The following is a 22,415-nucleotide window of genomic DNA, read 5'->3' on the forward strand; positions in this document are numbered from 1 at the left end:
GCCTCCCCGTGACAAGATGACGAGGGAGGATGAGGAGCGGGCCCGCAGGCCGGACCTGTGGGACTGGGACGTCAAGCCCACCGACTCGATTCAAAACGAACTCGATCCTCCCGAGTACATGGAGAAGTTGCGAGACGTTGTGCCGAAGAAGTACCATGAGTACCTCGGAGCGTTCTCCAAGACGAAGGCAGACTCGCTGCCGCCGAAGCGCTCGATCGATCATGCGATCGAGCTGAAGCCTGGGACAACTCCCACGTATGGGAAGTTGTACAACCACTCGCAGAAGGAGACGGACGCTCTCAAGGCGTGGTTGGCGGAGAACCAGGCGAAAGGGTTTATTCGACCCTCGAAATCCTCGTGTTCGAGTCCGGTACTGTTCGTACCGAAGAAAGGGGGTGAATTGAGGCTGTGTATTGATTACCGCCGCCTCAACGAAATTACCGAGAAGGACAGGACCCCCCTGCCGCTTATCTCGGAGACCTTAGATCGCCTACGGGGATCGAAGGTATATACGAAGATGGACCTGAGGGGAGCGTACAACCTCCTGAGGGTCAAAGAGGAGGATGTTTGGAAGACCGCGTTCACGACACGCTATGGTCTGTTCGAATGTCTCGTCATGCCATTCGGTTTGACAAACGCGCCGGCGACGTTCCAGCGCTGGATGAATCAGGTCTTCCAGGACATGTTAGACGTGTGTGTGGTCGTCTATTTAGACGACATATTGATTTACTCCGCCGATCAGGAGACACACGACGAGCACGTACGGGAAGTGCTGAGGAGGCTACAGGCGAATGGCCTGTACGCAAAGGCGGAGAAGTGTGAGTTTGACACGACGGCGACGGAGTTCTTGGGGTATGATATTGCCCCTACGGGGGTCAGCATGAACCCGTCGAAGGTGAAGTCGGTGTTGGAGTGGGCGGCGCCTCGAAATATTCGAGGCCTGCAGTCGTTCTTGGGGTTCGCGAATTACTATCGCCGGTTCATACAGAACTACTCCAAGAAGATTCAAGGCATGACGGCCTTGACAAAGAAAGGGGTGAAGTACCACTGGCCGGAGTCAGCGGATGCTGCCTTCAAGGAGTTGAAGAAGGCGTTCACCGAGGCGCCCATCCTCGCTCACTACGACGAGGAGCGCCAGGTGGTACTGGAGACGGACGCATCATCAGGTGCGATGGGAGCGGTGATGTCGCAGGTAGGGGACGACGGGAAACTACATCCCGTGGCGTTCATGTCGAAGAGCCTTACGCCGGCTCAACGAAACTACGATGTACACGATCGCGAGCTGCTCGCCATCGTGTACTGCTGCCAGATATGGCGGCATTACCTAGACGGGAAGTTCCCGGTGAGGATCCTTACGGATCACAAGAACCTGGAGTACTTCAAGAAGGACAAGATGTTGTCCCACCGACAAGCGAGATGGTCTCAACTGCTGAACCAAATCTCGTACACGTTGGAGTACAAGCCGGGGACAGAGAACGGGAAGGCTGACGCGCTCAGCAGGAGAGAGGAGTTGATGGAGGAGACGGAGCCCAAGCAGGCAGAGACCCTGCTGCGCCCCGTTAATGCAGACGCGTTGGTGGTCAGCGCAGCGACGGTACAACCCCCGTTGAGGTTGTGCGGAACGATCCCCGTCATAGGGGATTGGTTTTTGAAAGCGTTGATCCCTGCGGGACAAGAAGATCCGGTCGCGAGAGACCTGATCAAAGGCGTCAAGGAGGGAACCTTGACGAATAGTCGGTACAGTCTGAGCCCGGGAGGCGCGCTCATGTACGACGGGCTGGTGTATGTTCCCGATGCGGGAAGCTTGAAGACGGAGCTCTTGAAGAGGCTCCATGATGGGAAAACCGCCGGACACTACGGGCGGGACAAGACGGAGGACCTGGTGAATAGAGATTTCTACTGGCCGGGTATGAAGGCGTGGATTAGCCAGTATGTGGCTAGCTGCGACAAGTGCCAGAGGAATCGGAGGCCAAGGGCCAAGCCAGTCGGGGAGCTGGCTCCCCTGAAGGCGGAGACGGAACCCTACCAGTCGATCACATGGGACCATATCACGGACCTACCGGAGTCGAGGGGTTCGAACGCGATCCTGGTGATCGTCGACCGCTTCAGCAAGCGGGCACATTTCGTGCCTTGTCGGAAGGACAACGACGCCAAGGTGTTGGCACAGATGTTCCTGCAGGAGTGGGTACGATTGCATGGGTTTCCCCGGCAGATCATCTCGGACAGGGGAACGCTGTTCACATCGAGGTTCTGGAGGGAGTTCTGTGAGTTGTCCGGTGTCGAGCCTAGTTATTCGACCGCCTTCCACCCCCAGACGGATGGTCAGACGGAGCGCAGTAACTCGACGCTCGAACAGTACTTGCGGACGTACGTCAATTACCAGCAGGACGACTGGACCGATTTGTTGCCCATGGCGGAGTTCGCCTACAACAACTCGAAACACTCGGCGATCGGTATGTCGCCGTTCATGGCATCGGAAGGGCGGGAGCACGCCGTCGAACTCCCCATGCCTATCGCCAAGGATTCGGCTGTGGAGTCGATACAGGAGTACAGAGAGCGGATGAACAACATCTGGGAGTCTGTTAATGTCGCGCTGAGACAGGCCAGGGAGGATATGGCGAAGTACGCGAATCGGAAGCGTACGGCGGTACCGGATGAGGGGTACAATGTTGGCGACATGGTGATGTTGTCGTCGGCTCACGTCAATACCGTGAGGCCGAACAAGAAGTTGGAGTGGAAGACCTACGGCCCGTTCAAGATCACGGAGGTCGTAGGAGAAGGTCGCATGGCGCGACGTTTGGAATTGACACCGGGGATGCGTAGAATCCACCCGGTGTTTCATGTCTCGCTGCTCATCCCGTACAAGCCGAACGAGCTTCCTGGGAGAGCAGTGGACCCACCCCCTGAGCCAGAGGTGCTGGACACTGGGGATTTGGGGTGGGTGGTATCGGAAATCGTACACTCCAAGGAGTTGCGTTCAACGCGCGCCGGGCGTAGGACCCAGTACTACGTGCGCTTCAAGGGGTACGGGGACGAGCACAACGAGTGGGTTAGCCCCTCGGATTTCCACCACAACGACACGCTGGTGCTGGAATTCCATAAGCGACACCCTGAGTTGCCGGTACCGGGCCGCCAAGAGTACGGCGATGCTTGATGCGCTCGGAGCTCGCATCTAGGAGGGGGATCCTATTATAGGCGTCACGTGACGCGCGACCTACGGTGCGCGTCGCCTCGGGGTCTCGTTCGGAGACCCTCTCGGAGACCCTCTCGGAGACCTTTTAGGAGATGTTCTCGTAGACGTCTAACTAGTACCTTGTAGTAGTTAGACATCCGTTATTACATTACTATGCCTACCGTTACCTTTCCCCAGTCCCGCGACCTTATTACCTCAAGACCCGGCAGGTCGGCTGCCAGGCCTTATACTAGACCAGCGGGACCTTGATGTTTAGCTCGTTCCCGAGTGGTATCAAGCACTCGGTCGATCACCCAGACCAAAATCCGCACTGCTTGGCGCTTTGGAGCGATACGGTCGATACGGGAGGTCATAACCCCTAGACCAGCGGGACCTTGATGTTTAGCTCGTTCCCGAGTGGTATCAAGCACTCGGTCGATCACCCAGACCAAAATCCGCACTGCTTGGCGCTTTGGAGCGATACGGTCGATACGGGAGGTCATAACCCCTAGACCAGCGGGACCTTGATGTTTAGCTCGTTCCCGAGTGGTATCAAGCACTCGGTCGATCACCCAGACCAAAATCCGCACTGCTTGGCGCTTTGGAGCGATACGGTCGATACGGGAGGTCATAACCCCTAGACCAGCGGGACCTTGATGTTTAGCTCGTTCCCGAGTGGTATCAAGCACTCGGTCGATCACCCAGACCAAAATCCGCACTGCTTGGCGCTTTGGAGCGATACGGTCGATACGGGAGGTCATAACCCCTAGACCAGCGGGACCTTGATGTTTAGCTCGTTCCCGAGTGGTATCAAGCACTCGGTCGATCACCCAGACCAAAATCCGCACTGCTTGGCGCTTTGGAGCGATACGGTCGATACGGGAGGTCATAACCCCTAGACCAGCGGGACCTTGATGTTTAGCTCGTTCCCGAGTGGTATCAAGCACTCGGTCGATCACCCAGACCAAAATCCGCACTGCTTGGCGCTTTGGAGCGATACGGTCGATACGGGAGGTCATAACCCCTAGACCAGCGGGACCTTGATGTTTAGCTCGTTCCCGAGTGGTATCAAGCACTCGGTCGATCACCCAGACCAAAATCCGCACTGCTTGGCGCTTTGGAGCGATACGGTCGATACGGGAGGTCATAACCCCTAGACCAGCGGGACCTTGATGTTTAGCTCGTTCCCGAGTGGTATCAAGCACTCGGTCGATCACCCAGACCAAAATCCGCACTGCTTGGCGCTTTGGAGCGATACGGTCGATACGGGAGGTCATAACCCCTAGACCAGCGGGACCTTGATGTTTAGCTCGTTCCCGAGTGGTATCAAGCACTCGGTCGATCACCCAGACCAAAATCCGCACTGCTTGGCGCTTTGGAGCGATACGGTCGATACGGGAGGTCATAACCCCTAGACCAGCGGGACCTTGATGTTTAGCTCGTTCCCGAGTGGTATCAAGCACTCGGTCGATCACCCAGACCAAAATCCGCACTGCTTGGCGCTTTGGAGCGATACGGTCGATACGGGAGGTCATAACCCCTAGACCAGCGGGACCTTGATGTTTAGCTCGTTCCCGAGTGGTATCAAGCACTCGGTCGATCACCCAGACCAAAATCCGCACTGCTTGGCGCTTTGGAGCGATACGGTCGATACGGGAGGTCATAACCCCTAGACCAGCGGGACCTTGATGTTTAGCTCGTTCCCGAGTGGTATCAAGCACTCGGTCGATCACCCAGACCAAAATCCGCACTGCTTGGCGCTTTGGAGCGATACGGTCGATACGGGAGGTCATAACCCCTAGACCAGCGGGACCTTGATGTTTAGCTCGTTCCCGAGTGGTATCAAGCACTCGGTCGATCACCCAGACCAAAATCCGCACTGCTTGGCGCTTTGGAGCGATACGGTCGATACGGGAGGTCATAACCCCTAGACCAGCGGGACCTTGATGTTTAGCTCGTTCCCGAGTGGTATCAAGCACTCGGTCGATCACCCAGACCAAAATCCGCACTGCTTGGCGCTTTGGAGCGATACGGTCGATACGGGAGGTCATAACCCCTAGACCAGCGGGACCTTGATGTTTAGCTCGTTCCCGAGTGGTATCAAGCACTCGGTCGATCACCCAGACCAAAATCCGCACTGCTTGGCGCTTTGGAGCGATACGGTCGATACGGGAGGTCATAACCCCTAGACCAGCGGGACCTTGATGTTTAGCTCGTTCCCGAGTGGTATCAAGCACTCGGTCGATCACCCAGACCAAAATCCGCACTGCTTGGCGCTTTGGAGCGATACGGTCGATACGGGAGGTCATAACCCCTAGACCAGCGGGACCTTGATGTTTAGCTCGTTCCCGAGTGGTATCAAGCACTCGGTCGATCACCCAGACCAAAATCCGCACTGCTTGGCGCTTTGGAGCGATACGGTCGATACGGGAGGTCATAACCCCTAGACCAGCGGGACCTTGATGTTTAGCTCGTTCCCGAGTGGTATCAAGCACTCGGTCGATCACCCAGACCAAAATCCGCACTGCTTGGCGCTTTGGAGCGATACGGTCGATACGGGAGGTCATAACCCCTAGACCAGCGGGACCTTGATGTTTAGCTCGTTCCCGAGTGGTATCAAGCACTCGGTCGATCACCCAGACCAAAATCCGCACTGCTTGGCGCTTTGGAGCGATACGGTCGATACGGGAGGTCATAACCCCTAGACCAGCGGGACCTTGATGTTTAGCTCGTTCCCGAGTGGTATCAAGCACTCGGTCGATCACCCAGACCAAAATCCGCACTGCTTGGCGCTTTGGAGCGATACGGTCGATACGGGAGGTCATAACCCCTAGACCAGCGGGACCTTGATGTTTAGCTCGTTCCCGAGTGGTATCAAGCACTCGGTCGATCACCCAGACCAAAATCCGCACTGCTTGGCGCTTTGGAGCGATACGGTCGATACGGGAGGTCATAACCCCTAGACCAGCGGGACCTTGATGTTTAGCTCGTTCCCGAGTGGTATCAAGCACTCGGTCGATCACCCAGACCAAAATCCGCACGCTTCGCGTGCGGGGCGCCTACGGCGCCTTTCATTTCCACACTCCACCTGTTCCTGCAATGGACACGGCGGTCTCTGTCCCGCGCTCTGCTCACCGCACCAGCAGGTATGCTCCTCTGCAAGGTGGGTCTCCTATATGACTTGGCCACATGAGCGACCACCTTTCCAAATCACCAAGACTTCCTGCACCATGATCGCTTGTGCGCCTGTCCATTGGTCTTCAGCAAAGCGCTTCATCCGAAACGACACGCTGCGCAAATACTTCGAGCCATGGCGAGGACTTGCCTTATACTGTATGATACTCATCTACCGTGATCCAGAGTTCATGATATTCCTCGACAACACATGTCACCACAGCGAATACAGTCTGATGAGCTGTATCGGCGCCGCTAATAGGATCAGGCGAGGGGTTTGCACCGATTAGATTCGTATCGGGTCCCGTAGGTCTGCTCTTCGGTCATCACGACAAACATGGGATTCGACGACACTGCCTCGCTGCCGGGACTTTTCAGGTCTGAACACTGCTACCAAGCTATCCATCCGCCTGCGAGGTTCTTCCCGGCTCTCTTCAGCCATGTCGATCAGTTAGGGTGATGCTGATTGGATGACTGCCGCCTGTCTGGAAAGGGTTCGAGACTTTGGCTGTGACTTGCGACACTATCTGATAGGCGAGAGAGGCGTCGATAGGCGCAAAGCAAGCGAGACCAGCAGATTTTTGGGCTTGGTGGTTGCTAGGACGATGTGTGTCTACTATTGATGGTGCCCATCCGCCGTCGCTTCTGCTCAACAAATGTTCCACCGGTGCCAAGCGACTCGAACCTCGAAAGTGACCCAGATGCGTGATAGCGAGATGAAACGGGAGTCGTCTTGCGCTTCGGTCGCCGGAGGGATCCCATCTCTATTGGCACGACTGGTGTCATATTACGGCCTTCCTGTGAAACAGCCGCGCAAACCTCTCCGCGTACATCATACAGGCCTCATTACCGTCTTGCTGGCCACCATACGATCCAACAGACCCAAACCCCATTGCCGGTGAGTACGGCTCGCCAAGTTGCATCGTCAGCGAACACAATCCGGCAGCGATGCTTGCGTTTCACTTTGACGGATCACCTAGCGCCACTGATGTGGCCATCGTCATACTCATACGTCAACCAACATCAAATTGGCAGTTGCGCCTCCGTCAAATACTCCCCATCTCCTTCAACAACCGCCCAAATACCACCACCTCCCCGGTCCCGACCTCGATCGCCAGGTCCCGCCCCTGATCCAACTCGATCCCATACTTGCCCTCATCTCCACGGTCATCCGCGCGATTGCATCGACGCACGACCTCTTGCCACGCCGGAGTCGGCCCCACGTCGTGACCCAAGCCGACGCCCTCCTTACTGAAGGCGTCAGAGACGAGGTATCCGCCTGACCACTCTCTGAACTCGCCCGGCACGATGAACGAGATGGCGACGCCGTGTCTGTGTCGAAATTTCCGCCGGGTCAGCAAGTACTGCAGCGCCCGCCAATTCGTTGGCCGATCTACTGAACCCACCTCGTGTCACCTCGACGCCAGAGCAGCACCCACCGACGCTTCGTACACACGACGAGCTCGGCCGACATCGCCTCGCCTGCCTGTAACAGGGCTTCGAGGCAAGGCGAGACGAGTTTGGCGTACTGCACGTCGTCACGGTCGTATCAGCCGGGCCATTCTTTCCTTATTGCACACACGCTTCAAGTCGACCCCGAACTCACCTGGAAAAACCCGCCCAACCCCAACCCATCTCCAAGCTGTTCTTCGAGCACCGTCTGCAGCAAGTCGCGGACCGTTTCTCGAAGCGAGTCGTTCAGGTCGATGTCGAGTCGCTCTATCGTGTAGACCTGCTGCTGCACATGGCGAGGCGTCGCTAGCAGGATAGATTGGCCCTGGGGAAATCAAAGCAAGATCCCACCGCCGAGACGGAAGTCAGCGATCGTTCAAGTCGTCTCGATGCCCAACTCGACCTCACCTGACGATACTCTAGCCATACTCCGGCGAGATCATATCGCAATATCGTCAAACCTCCAGAATCGACAGTGGCGCCACTCGTCTCTGTCGCACGATTGGCTGTGGTACGAACCAGCGCGCTATCAGCCAACCCAGTAACATGACACCCCAGCCGGACCTGACCGACTCACCCTCTGCCAATAGCCGCAATAACATGCCTACCCTTGCAAACTCGTCAAACAGACCTTCGACATAGTCTCGCGAGGTGTTCGTCTCCACCGACACGCTCGCCGTCGCCGGGCGCGTGTCGAGCCGGACGATCCATCTGGAGTTACCGGTCGCCTCGTGAGTTTTGGTCGTCGACGCTCGGTCGGACGTGCTGGCAACCCGGACTGCTTTGGGTCGCAGTGCCAGACGAGCGGTGATCTGCAGGTCCTCCAGGACGAGGGAGGGCAGAAAACGTGTCAGTCATCAGTATCACTGCGGCCGCGACACAGGGGACAGTCGTTCTTCGACACTACGCGCACCTTGCTCGGCCGCACGGTACCGCCATGTCCACGCTCTATCGAAATGTCGATTACGTCGCTGATCATCCCTTGAACGTCTCGATCCGGAAACATGTACCTCGCGGAAATGGCGAGTTTCCTCTTGGTACCGCGTGGTAGACCTAGCCCACTAGCAAGCATCTTGAGAGGCACAGCCTCAGCGTCGGGAATGGGTGGCATTCCCCTCCCGGTGAATTGAGCAGCGACGAGTCGTGTCGTAACGACAGCACTGGTCGAGGCCCCGACAGTCAGTCCTTGGATCTTTTTCAAGGGCTTGCGAATGCAGGCGCGACTCACTTGCAAAAGGCAAAGATCCTCTGGAGATCATCGAGCGACAATTCAAAGCTGTGCCTCGCCGAGATTTTAGATTGACTCGGATGAGCCCACAAGAGCATTCGTTGGACGGACCCCGGCCGACTCACCTGAGAGCCCGCAGCTGACTCCGACTCAAACGGTCATAGATCATGATGGTCTTGGCTCGACACCGACGACCGACCTGTTGTGCCAGCGGCAGATCTGCCACATTGAGCCATTCCATATCTGCTATCGTGCGTCTCTCGGCGCCAGGTGCTCCAGCTATAGATACGCCGTTCGTGCCCTTGTTGAAGGCAAAGTGGACTATCGCCAGTGTCAACGAGTTGGCATGCAGTGCAAGCAAGACCGATTTGCTCGGATCCGCTGGCAACGCTGCGTGCAGGACCGGCTTCATCGGTTGCCCGGGACCGGTAGAAGCCAGATTATGGGCATCGAGTTCTAGGAAGAGAGAGCCTGGTTGGCAAACCGTCCGCCAGCATGACATTATACCATCTGGTTTGAACTTACCCTGCGTTGATACGCCGAGATCTCGATAAGGATGCAGTTCGAGGCAGCGTAGCTTTTCTTCCAAAGCATCGCGAGCAAGCTGTAAACCGGAATTTCCTTCTGATTAGCTTCCAGCTCGGTCAGCCGTTGATATCATGCAACTCACCATCGTTCTCGTATTGACAAGAACGTCCAACAGTTTGTCCGTATGGATGTTAGCCAACCGGGAACTCGTAGCAAGTCGCAATTCGACACTCGACGCCATGGTCGCGTCGGCCTCCCCGATGTGCAACTGTCCGGTAACGGTATTGATCTGCAGCTTCAGCCAGCGTTCGTCGTAGATCCGCAGGACCACGTTTGATCCGAGCTCTATCGTTAATCGTGGTGATTAGCAGGTCGAGCCATGGCAGAATTGGAATGTTGATGACGTACCAGTGACTACTACTGAGACATCATCTGCCTGGAACATTCCTGCTGATACCAGCCTTTCGTCCATGAACGTTTTGAGCCCGTTTGTGACCTGTTCGGCGTGGAAAGTAACGATATCCAGCAAGATGGCTTCGACGTCGAGGTCGTCCGGGTCCTAGAACGTGCGGGTTGAGATCCGATGCCAGGATCAGCTCGATTCGAGCCCACATCATCAGGGCGGTACCGATCCTCACGACTCCAAACACATCCTCGTCGACCACGGGTTTCGTACCCGGATTGACACCTAACCACCCTGCTTCCGGGTGCCAATCGACCTCGAGCGCAAATATGGCCGGTTGAACATCAGGCGCAGCGCCGTACAAGACGTCATCATCCTGCGAAGCGATCCGAGCTATCCTGATGACAATTTCGCCCCCATATAACGGTCCATGGCTTTGCGACGATCGACCGGAAAGATTCGTTGATTGCAGCGTCGGTTTCCTGATCAGCAAGGGCGAATCAGCCGCTCTGCAGGCAAGATTAAAATCGGCTCGTTCGCGACTCACGACCAGTAAGTCATCGCAAAGCTTTTGCGGTCTGGGGACATCTTGACCCGAAGATTTCCGGCCCACTCGGACGCTTCCAGCTCTTTGGCTTGCTGGAATAGCGTCTCGAGCTGATGTGATAGGGAGAGTAACTCTACAGGAACGAGAGTTATTCCAGATAAGCGACGTGTAAAACGATAATGCTCCTTCGAGCCTATAGCAGACTTACGAAGGACATCAAACAACTTGTGAAACGTTTTGCAGCGTGGTAGCAACTCGTCCTGCCCCAGACTAGCTTCCATCGCGATCCGGCCTTCATATAGACTTCCGAGTACTTGGGTGTCGATCATCTCACACAAATGAAGCTTGAGTTCTTGAGGGATCTCGGCCGGATGCGCTGATGGGCGTCATAAAGCAGAGGTCAGCAAGGGGTGACAATTCCTCCTCACTTGACCCACACTTGACTCACCGTTTTTACCCTTGAGATCTTGTTTGGCGACATACAGGAAACGAAGATCTGACATGACCCACTGTTTGCGCGGATCGACTATCCCTAATGTCACGGCGCATTCGAAAAGTCTGTCCGCTCTCAAGTACAGCTTGCCGTCACCTGTCCGACAAGCAAGGAGAGTGATCAGCTGAAGCAGAACTAGGCGCCCAACCGAGCGAGAAGAGTGGCGGGCCATGACTCACGAATAGCAACCACCTGTAACCGTGAGGGCAAGTCCTCCTCGACCTGAAGCCGATACGCTATCAGCTCGTTCATCTCCTGGAGCGTATCACTGCGACCTTGCGCTGTGAGTGGTTTCGGGGGCACGTAGGTGGACTGTCTTCCAGCGTCATAGGGTTAGTACTGCGATACTCGTGTATAGACTCAGGGCTCCCACTTGCGTCAAGGTATTGAGGCCCAGACTTGAAATCCCCATTGACAAGCAGGTCGAGGGCGGTGTTCACATCAGGGGTCTGTAGCCTGTCGGCGAAGAGAAAATTTGCCAGTACTCGTTTAGTTGGAGTCCAAGCCGTGGCATAACCTGATAACAGCAACTGACTGGAATGTCTTTAAATGCTCGGCGAAAAAGTCGAGCAGTAGACGGACTTGACGATTATGTTCATTCTGACTGTCTTGCCATTCGTCTAGACCCTGATTGTTCAGCAATATCAGCTCAGAAAGGATTCGGAGAGCTTCACGCCGCGACGTCTTCTGGTCAAGCAAGAAGTGATTCATGATTGAAATCTAAAGCTTACGGTAGCCAGACTGAGCTTTCCCACTTTCCCCCCGTCTGGGAGCACCTTGTCTACGTCGACTTGTTTCCACTTCAACATGACCAACAGCTTGATCAATGCTGCTCGGGCATGAGTGACATAGTGGATCACATGTCTCGACCGGTCCTGTTCAGGGATGTTGCCAGATTTCAAGCTATACGAAGCAAATCGCAAGCACGAGTGCAGACACGATTGCGATGTCTCATGAACTGTAGCTTTTACTCTCGGATGATGCACGTAGAGATGCATGACGCATGGCTTACCGAGCGAAAAGCTGTCTCAGATCCTCATACTGCTGCTTGACAGTCCGGTCCACCAACCAGCCGTAATCGACCTTCAAACCCGGAGGACTGGACAGCTGTTCGGCCTGCTCGTAAAGCAGTCGAGCGGGCGTGGCTGAGCCCTTGTCGCCTTCCATTTCGAGGCACCGCTTCGTGCAGAATCGAAAGGCTGGTCGGTGTTCGAAAAGAGGTATGTCTCGATACGTCAGAACTTGAACACAGTAAGTGAACAGGGTCGAGGTGCGTTCTAGCTGCTGGCTGCCTATGTCCAAATGTCTTGATTACGAATTAATAATAAATAGATATTTGACACGTCACTACGGTGAAATTCTGATAAGCCACAGTCGCCGAGCCTTGCAGAGTGTCACGGATATCGTCGAAGGAGAAAGCAAACTGCAGCCGTCGATGTCTTTATCGCAGGCCTAGGGAAGACTGGTAGAAACCTGGTGGTCTTTCCCAACCTAGAACCCGGAGGCAGTTAGCATCTTGGCTCTTTGCGTATGCTCAGACCCAGCATGCTCGCGCACTGAATATCTGACCAGGGAAGGGGCGGATGTCAGTGCGTAATGCGGCCAGGTGGCAGACTGCAAACAAGGCCAAGGCGCCGGTCGAACACACAAGAACTGTTCCGCGAGAAATGATATAGCGCAAAATCGATGAATACATCACACTACCTGCTACGAACAGTCTCGTTACACATTCGATCGAAGAACTGCCCCTCGATCGAGGACCGGTTCCTGGAACGTCAAAGTCAAATCCACGGTATTGGTACGGGATCGGTCGGTAAGTTTCGTCCCCGTGGACCGTCCACTTGCCAAGATCCCTGTATCTTCGCCCTGAGGGTTCGTAGGCAGCTCCATGGGTGCTTGTGGTAGCCTGAGGACGGCTCCTGACGAGGTCGAGCGGGTCTTTGTGATCGTCAAGGTATGGTGGAAGCCCTTGCCGAGCGGGATGGTGATGCCATGAATGAGAACCGAGGTCAGGACGAGGAACAAGACCACCGGTTCGATAACGGCCCGTAGTTGAGTTCGCTCTTCCGGTATGTTTTCGAGCGCCACTTGAATGTAAAAGACGGCCGACACGCCGATGCATCCGAAGAACCCCGTGAAAGCGCCCTCACCATAACCCTTCAAGGCGGGCATCAGGCGGGTCAGTGCAGTCACCCAGGGTGGGCGCCGAAGGGCTATGATCGCGATGCCCAACAGGATTAAGCGCCAGGTATAGATGCCAAAATATTTATCAAACTGTGACCATGGCAAGATCGTTCCACTGTGATAGAAAAAATCGCTGTCAGCCAAGCAACGATGAATATCTTTGCCCAAGGAGACTTGCATGTAGATGAACACCGACGAGTTGAGCAGGAGATCGATAACATCTTGGACGGCGTGTTCTTCCGTCTCGACACGGAACCTAGAGTAGAAACAGTCAGCACGTTCCAATGCAGTTCTGCCTCTGCGGTCCGATCCAAGGGACTGACCAATCATCCCAGCTGAAGCTGTTACCAAGGATGAAACAGGCTGGATTCCAGAAAAGGGTGTCAGCCGAGGCGTTCTCCAGATTAAGGGAAGGAGGCAGCATAGAGAGACACTCACCTAAGATATCGTCGGTCCCGAGAAGGCCACAGACACCAAGCGTAAAGAACGCCGCCGCCATTCCGAACGCCAGGAAGGAATCGTGATCGACAAGCTGCTTCCGTTCTGCCCATCGCAGAGCTTTCCGGAAAACGCTGCATGACAACGTGTGTCAGCAATCGCGAACCCAAGCGACAAAGTTGGCATCAAGATTTGCTCACTATCCCAAGACACTGCCGATGACTACGGCGAGCAAGACTTGGTAGATGAGTGTTTCGTAAATCCTGTTACAGGCAATACGTCAACATTCTCTCTGCCGATCAGCACCCGGCCGGATATACGTACCAGTGACCTATCGCCCAGCCAAGACTATCGGGAAAGCCCTCTGTGTGCCTTCTTATGAGAAACAGTCCTATGAAGAGGAAAGGATAGCCCAAGCCATCGTCTACGGGTAACCGACGTCAGCATCGTCGTTTTCGCAGATGTCGATCAGAAACTCACTTGCACCAGACTCGGCGACTATACGTTTCCGACTCTGTATGAGCACTCGTTCGTCTAACAGAAAATCTTCTTAATCGGACGCCTCCGCTTACTGATCAGATTCCTGACGTTAGGCGGTACATGCTCCTCTGCGAATCTACCTTTGCAGATAGCGTTGGCCAAGACCGGGTCGGTCGGAGTAACGCAAGAAGCGATGACCAGGGATTCCAACTAACGACGGTTCCTCTAAATCAGTTCGAGATGATGTAGGACGAGTTGACCGTGACAGGAAGACTAACGTAGGTCAACCCAGGAATCAAGCCCCAAATCAGCAAGCCGCTGACGAACCAGCCTGAAAGCATGGCTGGTCCGAGAAGCGTTGCCAGTGATTTCCATTCCTTCTTCAAATACGCTTTGGGCAGGTCGATCCCGGCGAACAAGACCTGAATACCTGTCAGGCGTCAAGGAGGGTAAGAACATGTTGATTCGCTAGAGATCTATAGTACAAACCAATGATGATCCTTGTAACTGTATTCACGAGGTGGTTTCAGCCTGGAAAACCATATAGGCCGGAGTCAATCTTCCAGCTCACTTTGCAGGGTGAGGTAGCGATACCGCTCTTCGTCGTAGTCGACCCATTCGTGAGGATTGACCCAGTTCAATGCTACCGGCCCTATAGCTATACCGAGCCCCACAGCCAGGATGGATTCGGCTATAGACACTCTGAGTCAGCTCGAGAATCGATACTAACAATCTCCGTTCCGATGCTCACAGATGAAGAGCCTGTTCTTGACAAGGTATGAGACGAGCCCAACGACGATAATGTACGTCCTAAAAGGGGCAAGACCATCAGTCCACCGCCCAAGCAGGTAACAGTTTTGCCTTGGTGGCGTACCCAAGAATGGCTAGCGTCTTCGAGATGTCGGTTACGTCCACGAAGACCGCCATCTTCGTAACTTCAGATCGTGTGATTCACAGCCGTGTAGCTGTCGGGAGTTTGTGTTATTCTCCTAGAGTAACGCAGCCGTTACGAAGAATGACCGCAGGTGTGATGTTTGTCGCCGTCTGTGCAGCACCGCTCATGGAAAGGTGACTCTTCGAGGAAGAAAGGACTGGGATATCAACGCTGCGGGCCTTGCGAGCCGAGTTGCCTAGTTCTACGCAAGGATATACGGGATCGGAACAGAGTTAGGATGATACGGCCGATATGGATGAGTAGCTTGAGGATCTTTGATCGAGCTGATCGATGATGATCACGGATCGGGGACCACGAGAAAGCAGTACTGAGCATGTTCTATTTATAAGCACAAAAAAGAACCGGTAGCCGGCGGAAGCATTTCATGTTCCACCTTTCAACCTCTCTATTCCTCTATCCCAGCTCGAATCGCATCGTTCTTTCGCTGGTTCGACCTGGCAGGGCCTTTATCAGGCAGATGAACTTCCCTCATCCCCATACAAGCCAATAGTCCCGCTACGGCTAGTCCTACCTGGACCCAGAATACGGCGTGCAGAGCATGCGAGTATGCGTCGACAGCAAGGGTGCGGGTAGCAGGATCGAGCTCGGCGATGGACGAGGTCGAATGGCGGATACGGGTGATTATCTGCTCAGATACACATCGACTAGTCAGCCTGGGTAGTCGTTTGAATCATGTGGCGTCACCAACCTCGCTGGCGTCGGGCCCCGTGAGCGTCCGAGTCAACTGCTTCGTCAATATAGATTGCGCAATGCTGCTAGTAATGCCAACCCCGATCACCTGTCCGGTCGTCCGGAACATATACGAAACTGGAAGATGACGAATCAGAGACACCAGTATCAGTTCGCTATCGACAAAATACTACCCGAGACCACTCCTACTTACTCCCGGTCGCAACGGCCATATCTTCCGTCTTGACGGACCCGATCAAAGCGATCAGAGTACTCGTGATAACCCCCGACACCCCAAACCCGTTTGGAACGATCGCGATCCACAGGAGCCAATCTGGGCTATCAACCGTGAACTGGGTCATGGCGAGAGACGATACGACCGCAAGACCGGCCATGAACGAGGTCATCCACCAGTATTTCCCCGTGGCTCGCATGTATGCGCCGGCTGCTACCGAGCCTAGAGCCAGGGCGATCTAGAAAGGCGGTTGACTTCAGATGGCTGTCAAACCTTCCATACAATACCGTTTGAGACTCACACTATTAGGAACCAGGTGTGCTCCAGCGACAGCCGAAGATGTCAACTTGACCGCAGAGAAGAACAGAGGGTAATTGTATAGCTGCAACGGAACTGAGGATCAGTTTTGGTAGTGCGGTGACATGCCTATGAACTGGCCGAACTCACTGCACTGAACGCCATGGCCGAGAGCAAAAAATTGCTCAAAGCGACTGCTGCAGGGGTTCGTTGTCTGTACCGAGATGCACATAGAATGTTAGCGAGACCCCGCAGATGGACAGATATTGAAATGCCGACTCACGTTACCAGCCTCATAGGCATCAACGGGGCCTTGGCAACGTATTTCTCGACCAAGACGAAGGCGATTGCAAAGATTCCGCTGACTAAAAGCAACACCCAGACTTTCGGATCGCTCCAAGGCAACTCGGTATCCGCGCTTGTTTTGAGCGTCATCCCGACCAGCAGACAGGAGACTGCGCTGACCAGCGTGATCGACCCGAGGAAATCCACCTTGGCGAGCTTCTGCCTGGGCGTTTCCCCCGTGTTCTTGAGAGGGATGTGTACCTTTAGCCATACGAGAATTGCTGAAATCAAGAGGATGGGTATCTGAATGATGAATGCCCATCTCCACCCGATGTTGCTGCTCAGGAAACCACCTGACAGTCGCTCCGAAAATTGCGGGGTCAGACGATTCCTTCTAAAGCGGCTTCGGTAACGACTCACCAAGGGGGCCCCCGAGGCCAGCTCCTAGCCCGAAAAAGCAGTTGGCCATTCCTGTCGCGCATCAAATACCGCTAAGTCAGCGAATATAACATACGGAAACGAGATCCTTCGCCTTTTCTTACCTTGATACAGTCCACGTCGTTTCCTTCGAAACCCAAAGTACCGTCAGCATGAACACAAGAGAAAACTTCAGGCGATGCAAAGACTAACAGCGGTACTGTAGAAAGAAGATCGAATCAGTACGAGCGGGAGGAGGTCCTATTCTGATTGAGAATCACTGACCGACGTCCGAGACTACGATACTGCCGATCGATGTCAGTCCTCCTCCACCCATCCCAGCGATGGCTCGGGCGGCGATGAGAGCTTCCATTGAAGGAGCAAAGCCGCAGCCTGTAGACATACAACGATCAGCCCCTAAGGCGCGTTCAGTATGCGGTAGGTAGGATTCGGCTTACCGATCGTGCCGATCCCTACATAGTGAGTAAAGATACAGCATGTTAGCAGAACCAGAGAAGGACTGGCAGGAAGCTTTTCTCACCGAAGAACGTGATCGCAATCATCATGCTCCCTCGACGACCGATTATGTCGCACAATCTTCCGTAGATGGGTGTGAATGCACTGTGTCATCGGACGGAGTTATACCTTGGCATAACCCTTTGCCAGAGAACATGCCACCAACTCACCATACGGTCAAGAGGTAACTTGCTCCAAGCCATCCACTCAAATTGCTCTTATGGAAGCTGCTCCCAATATCAGTGAGGAGGGTGGCCACTGCATAGAATGTCAGCCCGATGAACATGCTGGACTATTAACATTCATGCTTACCGATCGTGCCATCTAGGCTCGCAAGAATGGTGCTGGTACGATATAACGCAAAGCGATGTAAGGATATGGCGTAGTTCCTACTGGAGTCAGATAGGTGCGACTTACATGCTCCACAGTCCAGTAAGCATCCATACGAAATCCTTCTTGCTGATATCGATATTGTATTCGAGCGCCTTGTCCTGGCCATCTTCCGAAGCTATCGTATCATAGCTCGTCGACCGAGATGTGGGCCGGTCTGCCAGCAGAGGTGTTCGATCCGTAGCTCCAGACATGTCGATTGCCTATTTCTGAACGAGCGATTCCTGGAATTGATACAATCGCGCAGTCGGGAACGAGATCTTGCTGGCGATCTGAAGACAGAAATCGGTTATAGCTATCTCTCAACTCGATCGGAATTTTCGATGTCGTCATCTTGGTCGGCCGAGCGATTTCGGATATGACTGACGACTACTATGTCGAAGCGATCCTATCGCGGCCGTCGTGGGCGTGGGTCGCTCAGCATTCTTGCGTATTACAAAACAACAGAAGTATCGAGAACCTCACTGACTACCATGACTGCATACTAGTATTACATCTTGGGACAAATTTCCGAGCCAAACAATGTGCACTATCACGAGCTTCGAATTAAGTTGGACGCGTGGTCTCGCTGGTCATTACGGGGGGCAGGGGAGATCGACGATCACTCCAAGACGCGCTCAGCAGCCTCCCTCTGAACACGCTGGGCACTGCTAGCCTCGGAAGCTCGCCTGATAGCCCAGGTGAGTCTTCAAAATGGGGAAGAATGGTTCAGCGGTGTACTCCTTGGCTGTATTCGGTCAGCTAAGCCGTCGGTACTCACTCGTAGGTCTTGGTAGCGTCCTCAAAGGAGGAGAGGATGTGGGGGTCAGGGCCACCCTCGATGCAGTCAACGAAGTTCGAGACCTCGCTGAAGAAGGCTGTTATCGAGAACAATCAGGTTTAGCATGTGGCGGCACGTGCTATCGTAGCCTGCATGACTTACGATCGTCGTCAGAGTACTAGAATATAGGAAAAGGAAAGCACAACGAGTTGATTTGTAAGCAGGCTGTCGTGATCACCTCAAACCATGCGAGACTTACAGCGTGACGCTCCTCGATGTCATCGCCGGGTCGTCGCAAGTAAAGAACGGGCGCGTTGTAAGGGTCGACCAGCCTCATCTGGAAACCGTCACAGATAACTTCCAACTCGCAGGAGTAGGCAGTTCCCTGAAGGGCAACGGCGTGGACAAAGCTACCGATAGCACCGTTCTTGTACTTCCTGGAGAGTGTAAAGGTGTACTATATAAGCTTCGTCTCGACTCGAATCTTTTTGGCTAGAGTGCAGCTCACCAGGTGGCGCTGGTCATCCTGGGAATCCTCAACTCTTCGGCAATCTTGCTCTCGTCAACCGGAACTCGGCTAAGCTGACCGGGAGCCTCGTCCCATTCGACCGAGTGAGCCTGAACCGAGGTGATGTCGACATCTCCACCGAAGTATCGAGAGAGATCTAGATCACGACGCATGAGAAGTCAGCACCAGCGCGCCTATCGAGAAGACGAGGTGTACTTACCACAGAAGTGAGTACCTAGCAAAGCGAATATTGAGGAAGGCATGTCATCAGTAAGGATTCGTTGAGCCTGTAGTTGATCGTGCCTACTCACCCTGCTCGATAACGGGACCCATATCGATAGCCTTGTTCCACCAAGCGGGCTTGGCAATGGCCTCGTAAGCACAAGCCTATAGGCGATAGCGCAGTCATATCAGCCAATGCTATCCCGCATTCAGAATGGTTCTGCTAGACTTACGTATCGCGCGATGGTACCCATGACGGTCAAGTTGTTGGTAGCGATGATCTGCTTCATCTTTTGAACGCATCGCAGGTAACGAAGCATGTATCTGTCGGGATGTCGTGGGTCTCAGATCTACTGTTCGAGATCGAGAGGATCTGTTATCGCTCACCCAACAGAAATGATGTTGCCAGAGTCGACCAAAGCTTGGGTAAGCTCCATGGCCTCGGGGACGGGACCACAGGAGACGGGCTAGAAACAAAAGAAAATTTGAGTTATCACTTTGCGGGAAAGGCAGTCATGATCAAGCAACTGACCTTCTCAATAAAGTAGGACGAGTTGGGGAAGAGCTTCAACAGCCTGAGCTCGAGGTCTCGAGGGGCTTTGACTCCGCCTCGGTAAGCAGGAGGAGATCCGACAACAATGGCGCTAAAACGATCAAACAAATACAGCCAAGTGTAAGCCAAATCATTACTACAACGTTCAAAGTCGCTCAGATCCGGCCTCGCAAAAACTCACTGGGGTTCCTTCTCGGGAGTCATGGCCTCTCGGAACTCCTCGACAGTCTTGTAGACGACAGTGTCTCTGTAAGCAGACTCTACGAAACTGGCCCTCTTGCCGGCCAAGACGGCCTCGGCACGCGCGACGGCGGGGTCGATCAGGGCGACGACCTTGAGTCGGGGACCGAGCTTGTGCTCGAATCGGAACGAGTGGCTAAGCGAGTCGAGGTAGTTTAGCATGGAAGATGCAAAGTGGTCAGGATGTTCGGATGACACTCACTTCCAAGGACCTTCGTCACTTCCGAACATGATGTTCTGTAAAGAGCAAGAGCAAACGCGCACATAAGCAGGTGAACATTTCCGACCACCACATACGTGCGAACTCACTCCGGCTCCGACCATGGCGACGTTGAAATCGGTTCCCGGAGCAGGGGGAGGTTGGCTGTTGAGTTGAGGCGCCATAGCAGAAGACACGATTGGCCGTGACGTGTTTTTGTTGTTCGAGTACGGTGAGCCCAAGGGTGAGATCCGACCGATAGAAGGGAGGAGGCCGAACGAAGTTGATGGGCGACATGGAATGAGTTTGGCGGTCGCGGAGAGGTGTCGCGAGGTATTGAGGGTTGGGTTGTTGAATTTGAGAGGGAAGGAAAGAGTTCGGGTTATCCGAGTGGTGGTGAACATGATGATGATGATTATTGTTTGTTGTTTTGTCGACGCAGCGGTGGTTGTCAAGCGAGGTGATGATGCGAAGTGGAGTGTTGTGATGCGATGTGGTGCAAGGTTGTCCGATGTGTCCAGGTGAAGATGATGTATGCAAGTGATGATGCAGAGCGCAAGGTAGCGATGTGTATGACGTCGTGAATGAGTTGAGAGGCGAAGGAGGTTGAAATCCAACGGGGAGATGGTCAAAGGAAGACCGTTTCCAAAATTCGGGTCGGGGTTTTATATGAATCGTCGTGATCGAAGCGGCATCCCGTCAGAGAGACAGCACATGACATGTGTGCGCATTTTTTTCGGAATGGAGGAACGGGGGGCACCATGGCGACCGGTGGGCACATGATGAGGGCCCGGGTAGAGGATGTGTCATATCGTACGGGGTAAAACGGGGAAGGGATCCACCACGTTTGATGTTTGCGTCGTCGACGTTTGTTGTCGTAGCAGTGCGGGAGGACGAGGAGAGAAGGAATTGGAAACAGGGTTTCAAAACCGAGACAATTCGGTCAGAAGGTGCCCCGAAATTGAGTTTGGTGCCCCCGATGTGACGGAAAGATCCAAAGGAAGGGGGAGAAAGAACGTCGTCCGATCATCCAAAGGAAGGGTACGAGGTGGATCGTCGGGAGAGAATCCCATCATAAGCGAATCAGGCCAAGCGTTTGCCGGCGGCATGAACGGCAGAGTACGGGGAAGAGTTGAGGGGGAAGAAGTGAACAGCAACTATACGTCAGCTGACTTGTTCTCGCAGCGCTCCTTTCCGAAACGATGGACGACCACGTTCGCTAGCTTGACGATCTCGGGATGCTCTTCCCCCCTGTTTTTTTGTGTTTTTTCCTTCTTTGTCGGCATTCCCCCCGGCGCCCCTCACAATGCCGACCCGAAACCCGCTCTCGCGAAACGTTTGTAGGCGGAGGAAGCGAAACGAAAGACCCAGACTCGAACGAAAGCAGGGAAGGAAGGCTCACAGGTGCATCGCACTAGGCATCTCCGGGTGAATCCCATCCTCGGGAGGATCGTTCAACCCTCCATCCGACCTGACAGAGGTCTCCGAGATGAATCGCCTGGCGAGCAAAGACGAGCCGACGGTCTTGCTGCTGTTCAGGGCGGCGAGACCGGTGCGGATCGAGGACGATCGGAGGGTCGAGTTGGAAGTCGTAGCGAGTCCACGGGACTGGGTTCGGAGGGTCGAGAGAACATTGCGGTTCAAAGCCTGTCGGCTGAGGTTGTTCATAAAGCTCATCTTTGCGCCGTGTTGTCGTTGGATGAGGTGTGTGGTGGTGATGGAATGAACGGTGAAGAGGGAACCGTGATCGGAGTTCCTCTGGTGCTATATACCAGGTCGGCGATGAACCTGTTTGCGCTGTCTACGAGCTAGTTTCCTGGCCGAGCTGTTCGATCCAAAGGATGTCCTCTGGTTCCTTTTTTCGTGCTCGGGTTTTCGCTGCTTTGTCTTTCGGCCGAGTTGAAACGATCAACAAGTCAAAGAGATCCTTCTATGGGGTTTCACGATTCTATTGATCTATGGTCTGGTGAGCGAGGATCAAAGGGATTCGAGTTGATGTCGATGATGTCGATCAGCACCATACCCTCGAAAAGCTGCTCCCCTCGGCTCGAATCTCCGTCATATCGGAAC

At 54.3% G+C, this 22,415-nt stretch overlaps 5 protein-coding genes across 5 annotated transcripts; all 5 read right to left on the minus strand.

The window, feature by feature from the left end:
- Positions 1-3,417: 3,417 nt before the first annotated feature.
- Positions 3,418-6,126, minus strand: HD553DRAFT_341964 (uncharacterized protein; the record flags this gene model as incomplete). Its single annotated transcript, XM_046182695.1, has 1 exon — positions 3,418-6,126. The coding sequence occupies one exon, from the start codon at positions 6,124-6,126 to the stop codon at positions 3,418-3,420; it is 2,709 nt and encodes a 902-aa protein (XP_046036921.1).
- A 2,014-nt stretch (positions 6,127-8,140) lies between these two features.
- Positions 8,141-12,143, minus strand: HD553DRAFT_26480 (mediator complex subunit MED14-domain-containing protein). The gene is made up of 15 exons (XM_046177447.1): positions 11,729-12,143; positions 11,533-11,624; positions 11,375-11,453; positions 11,177-11,309; positions 10,953-11,093; positions 10,713-10,880; positions 10,505-10,637; positions 10,193-10,439; positions 9,963-10,113; positions 9,697-9,899; positions 9,552-9,630; positions 9,152-9,482; positions 9,027-9,074; positions 8,712-8,958; positions 8,141-8,610 (listed from the first exon to the last, which is right to left on the minus strand). Exons 1-15 carry the CDS (start codon positions 11,993-11,995, stop codon positions 8,254-8,256), a joined length of 2,676 nt encoding a protein of 891 aa, XP_046036922.1. The 5' UTR covers positions 11,996-12,143; the 3' UTR covers positions 8,141-8,253.
- A 510-nt stretch (positions 12,144-12,653) lies between these two features.
- Positions 12,654-15,309, minus strand: HD553DRAFT_311042 (Sodium/hydrogen exchanger family-domain-containing protein). The gene is made up of 13 exons (XM_046179910.1): positions 14,974-15,309; positions 14,851-14,909; positions 14,671-14,790; positions 14,589-14,606; positions 14,378-14,529; positions 14,192-14,309; positions 14,100-14,117; positions 13,944-14,043; positions 13,820-13,882; positions 13,620-13,753; positions 13,505-13,544; positions 13,360-13,437; positions 12,654-13,296 (listed from the first exon to the last, which is right to left on the minus strand). Exons 1-13 carry the CDS (start codon positions 15,024-15,026, stop codon positions 12,720-12,722), a joined length of 1,530 nt encoding a protein of 509 aa, XP_046036923.1. The 5' UTR covers positions 15,027-15,309; the 3' UTR covers positions 12,654-12,719.
- Positions 15,310-15,345: 36 nt separating this feature from the next.
- On the minus strand, positions 15,346-18,319 carry HD553DRAFT_311044 (major facilitator superfamily domain-containing protein). The gene is made up of 15 exons (XM_046179911.1): positions 17,891-18,319; positions 17,786-17,817; positions 17,644-17,731; positions 17,499-17,578; positions 17,416-17,430; positions 17,243-17,350; positions 17,171-17,177; positions 17,083-17,105; positions 16,961-17,011; positions 16,539-16,893; positions 16,406-16,469; positions 16,260-16,340; positions 15,938-16,196; positions 15,743-15,861; positions 15,346-15,679 (listed from the first exon to the last, which is right to left on the minus strand). Exons 1-15 carry the CDS (start codon positions 18,055-18,057, stop codon positions 15,440-15,442), a joined length of 1,689 nt encoding a protein of 562 aa, XP_046036924.1. The 5' UTR covers positions 18,058-18,319; the 3' UTR covers positions 15,346-15,439.
- HD553DRAFT_311046 (putative oxidoreductase C terminal-domain-containing protein) lies at positions 18,320-22,415 on the minus strand. Its single transcript, XM_046179912.1, has 14 exons — positions 21,748-22,415; positions 20,456-20,510; positions 20,349-20,383; positions 20,088-20,282; positions 19,886-19,997; positions 19,741-19,820; positions 19,587-19,677; positions 19,443-19,518; positions 19,352-19,366; positions 19,132-19,288; positions 18,883-19,060; positions 18,786-18,801; positions 18,624-18,720; positions 18,320-18,549 (listed from the first exon to the last, which is right to left on the minus strand). Exons 1-14 carry the CDS (start codon positions 22,020-22,022, stop codon positions 18,465-18,467), a joined length of 1,467 nt encoding a protein of 488 aa, XP_046036925.1. The 5' UTR covers positions 22,023-22,415; the 3' UTR covers positions 18,320-18,464.

The sequence above is a fragment of the Filobasidium floriforme genome, assembly GCF_021052385.1.
Source record: "Filobasidium floriforme strain CBS 6241 chromosome Unknown HD553scaffold_10, whole genome shotgun sequence".
Taxonomy (NCBI): domain Eukaryota; kingdom Fungi; phylum Basidiomycota; class Tremellomycetes; order Filobasidiales; family Filobasidiaceae; genus Filobasidium; species Filobasidium floriforme.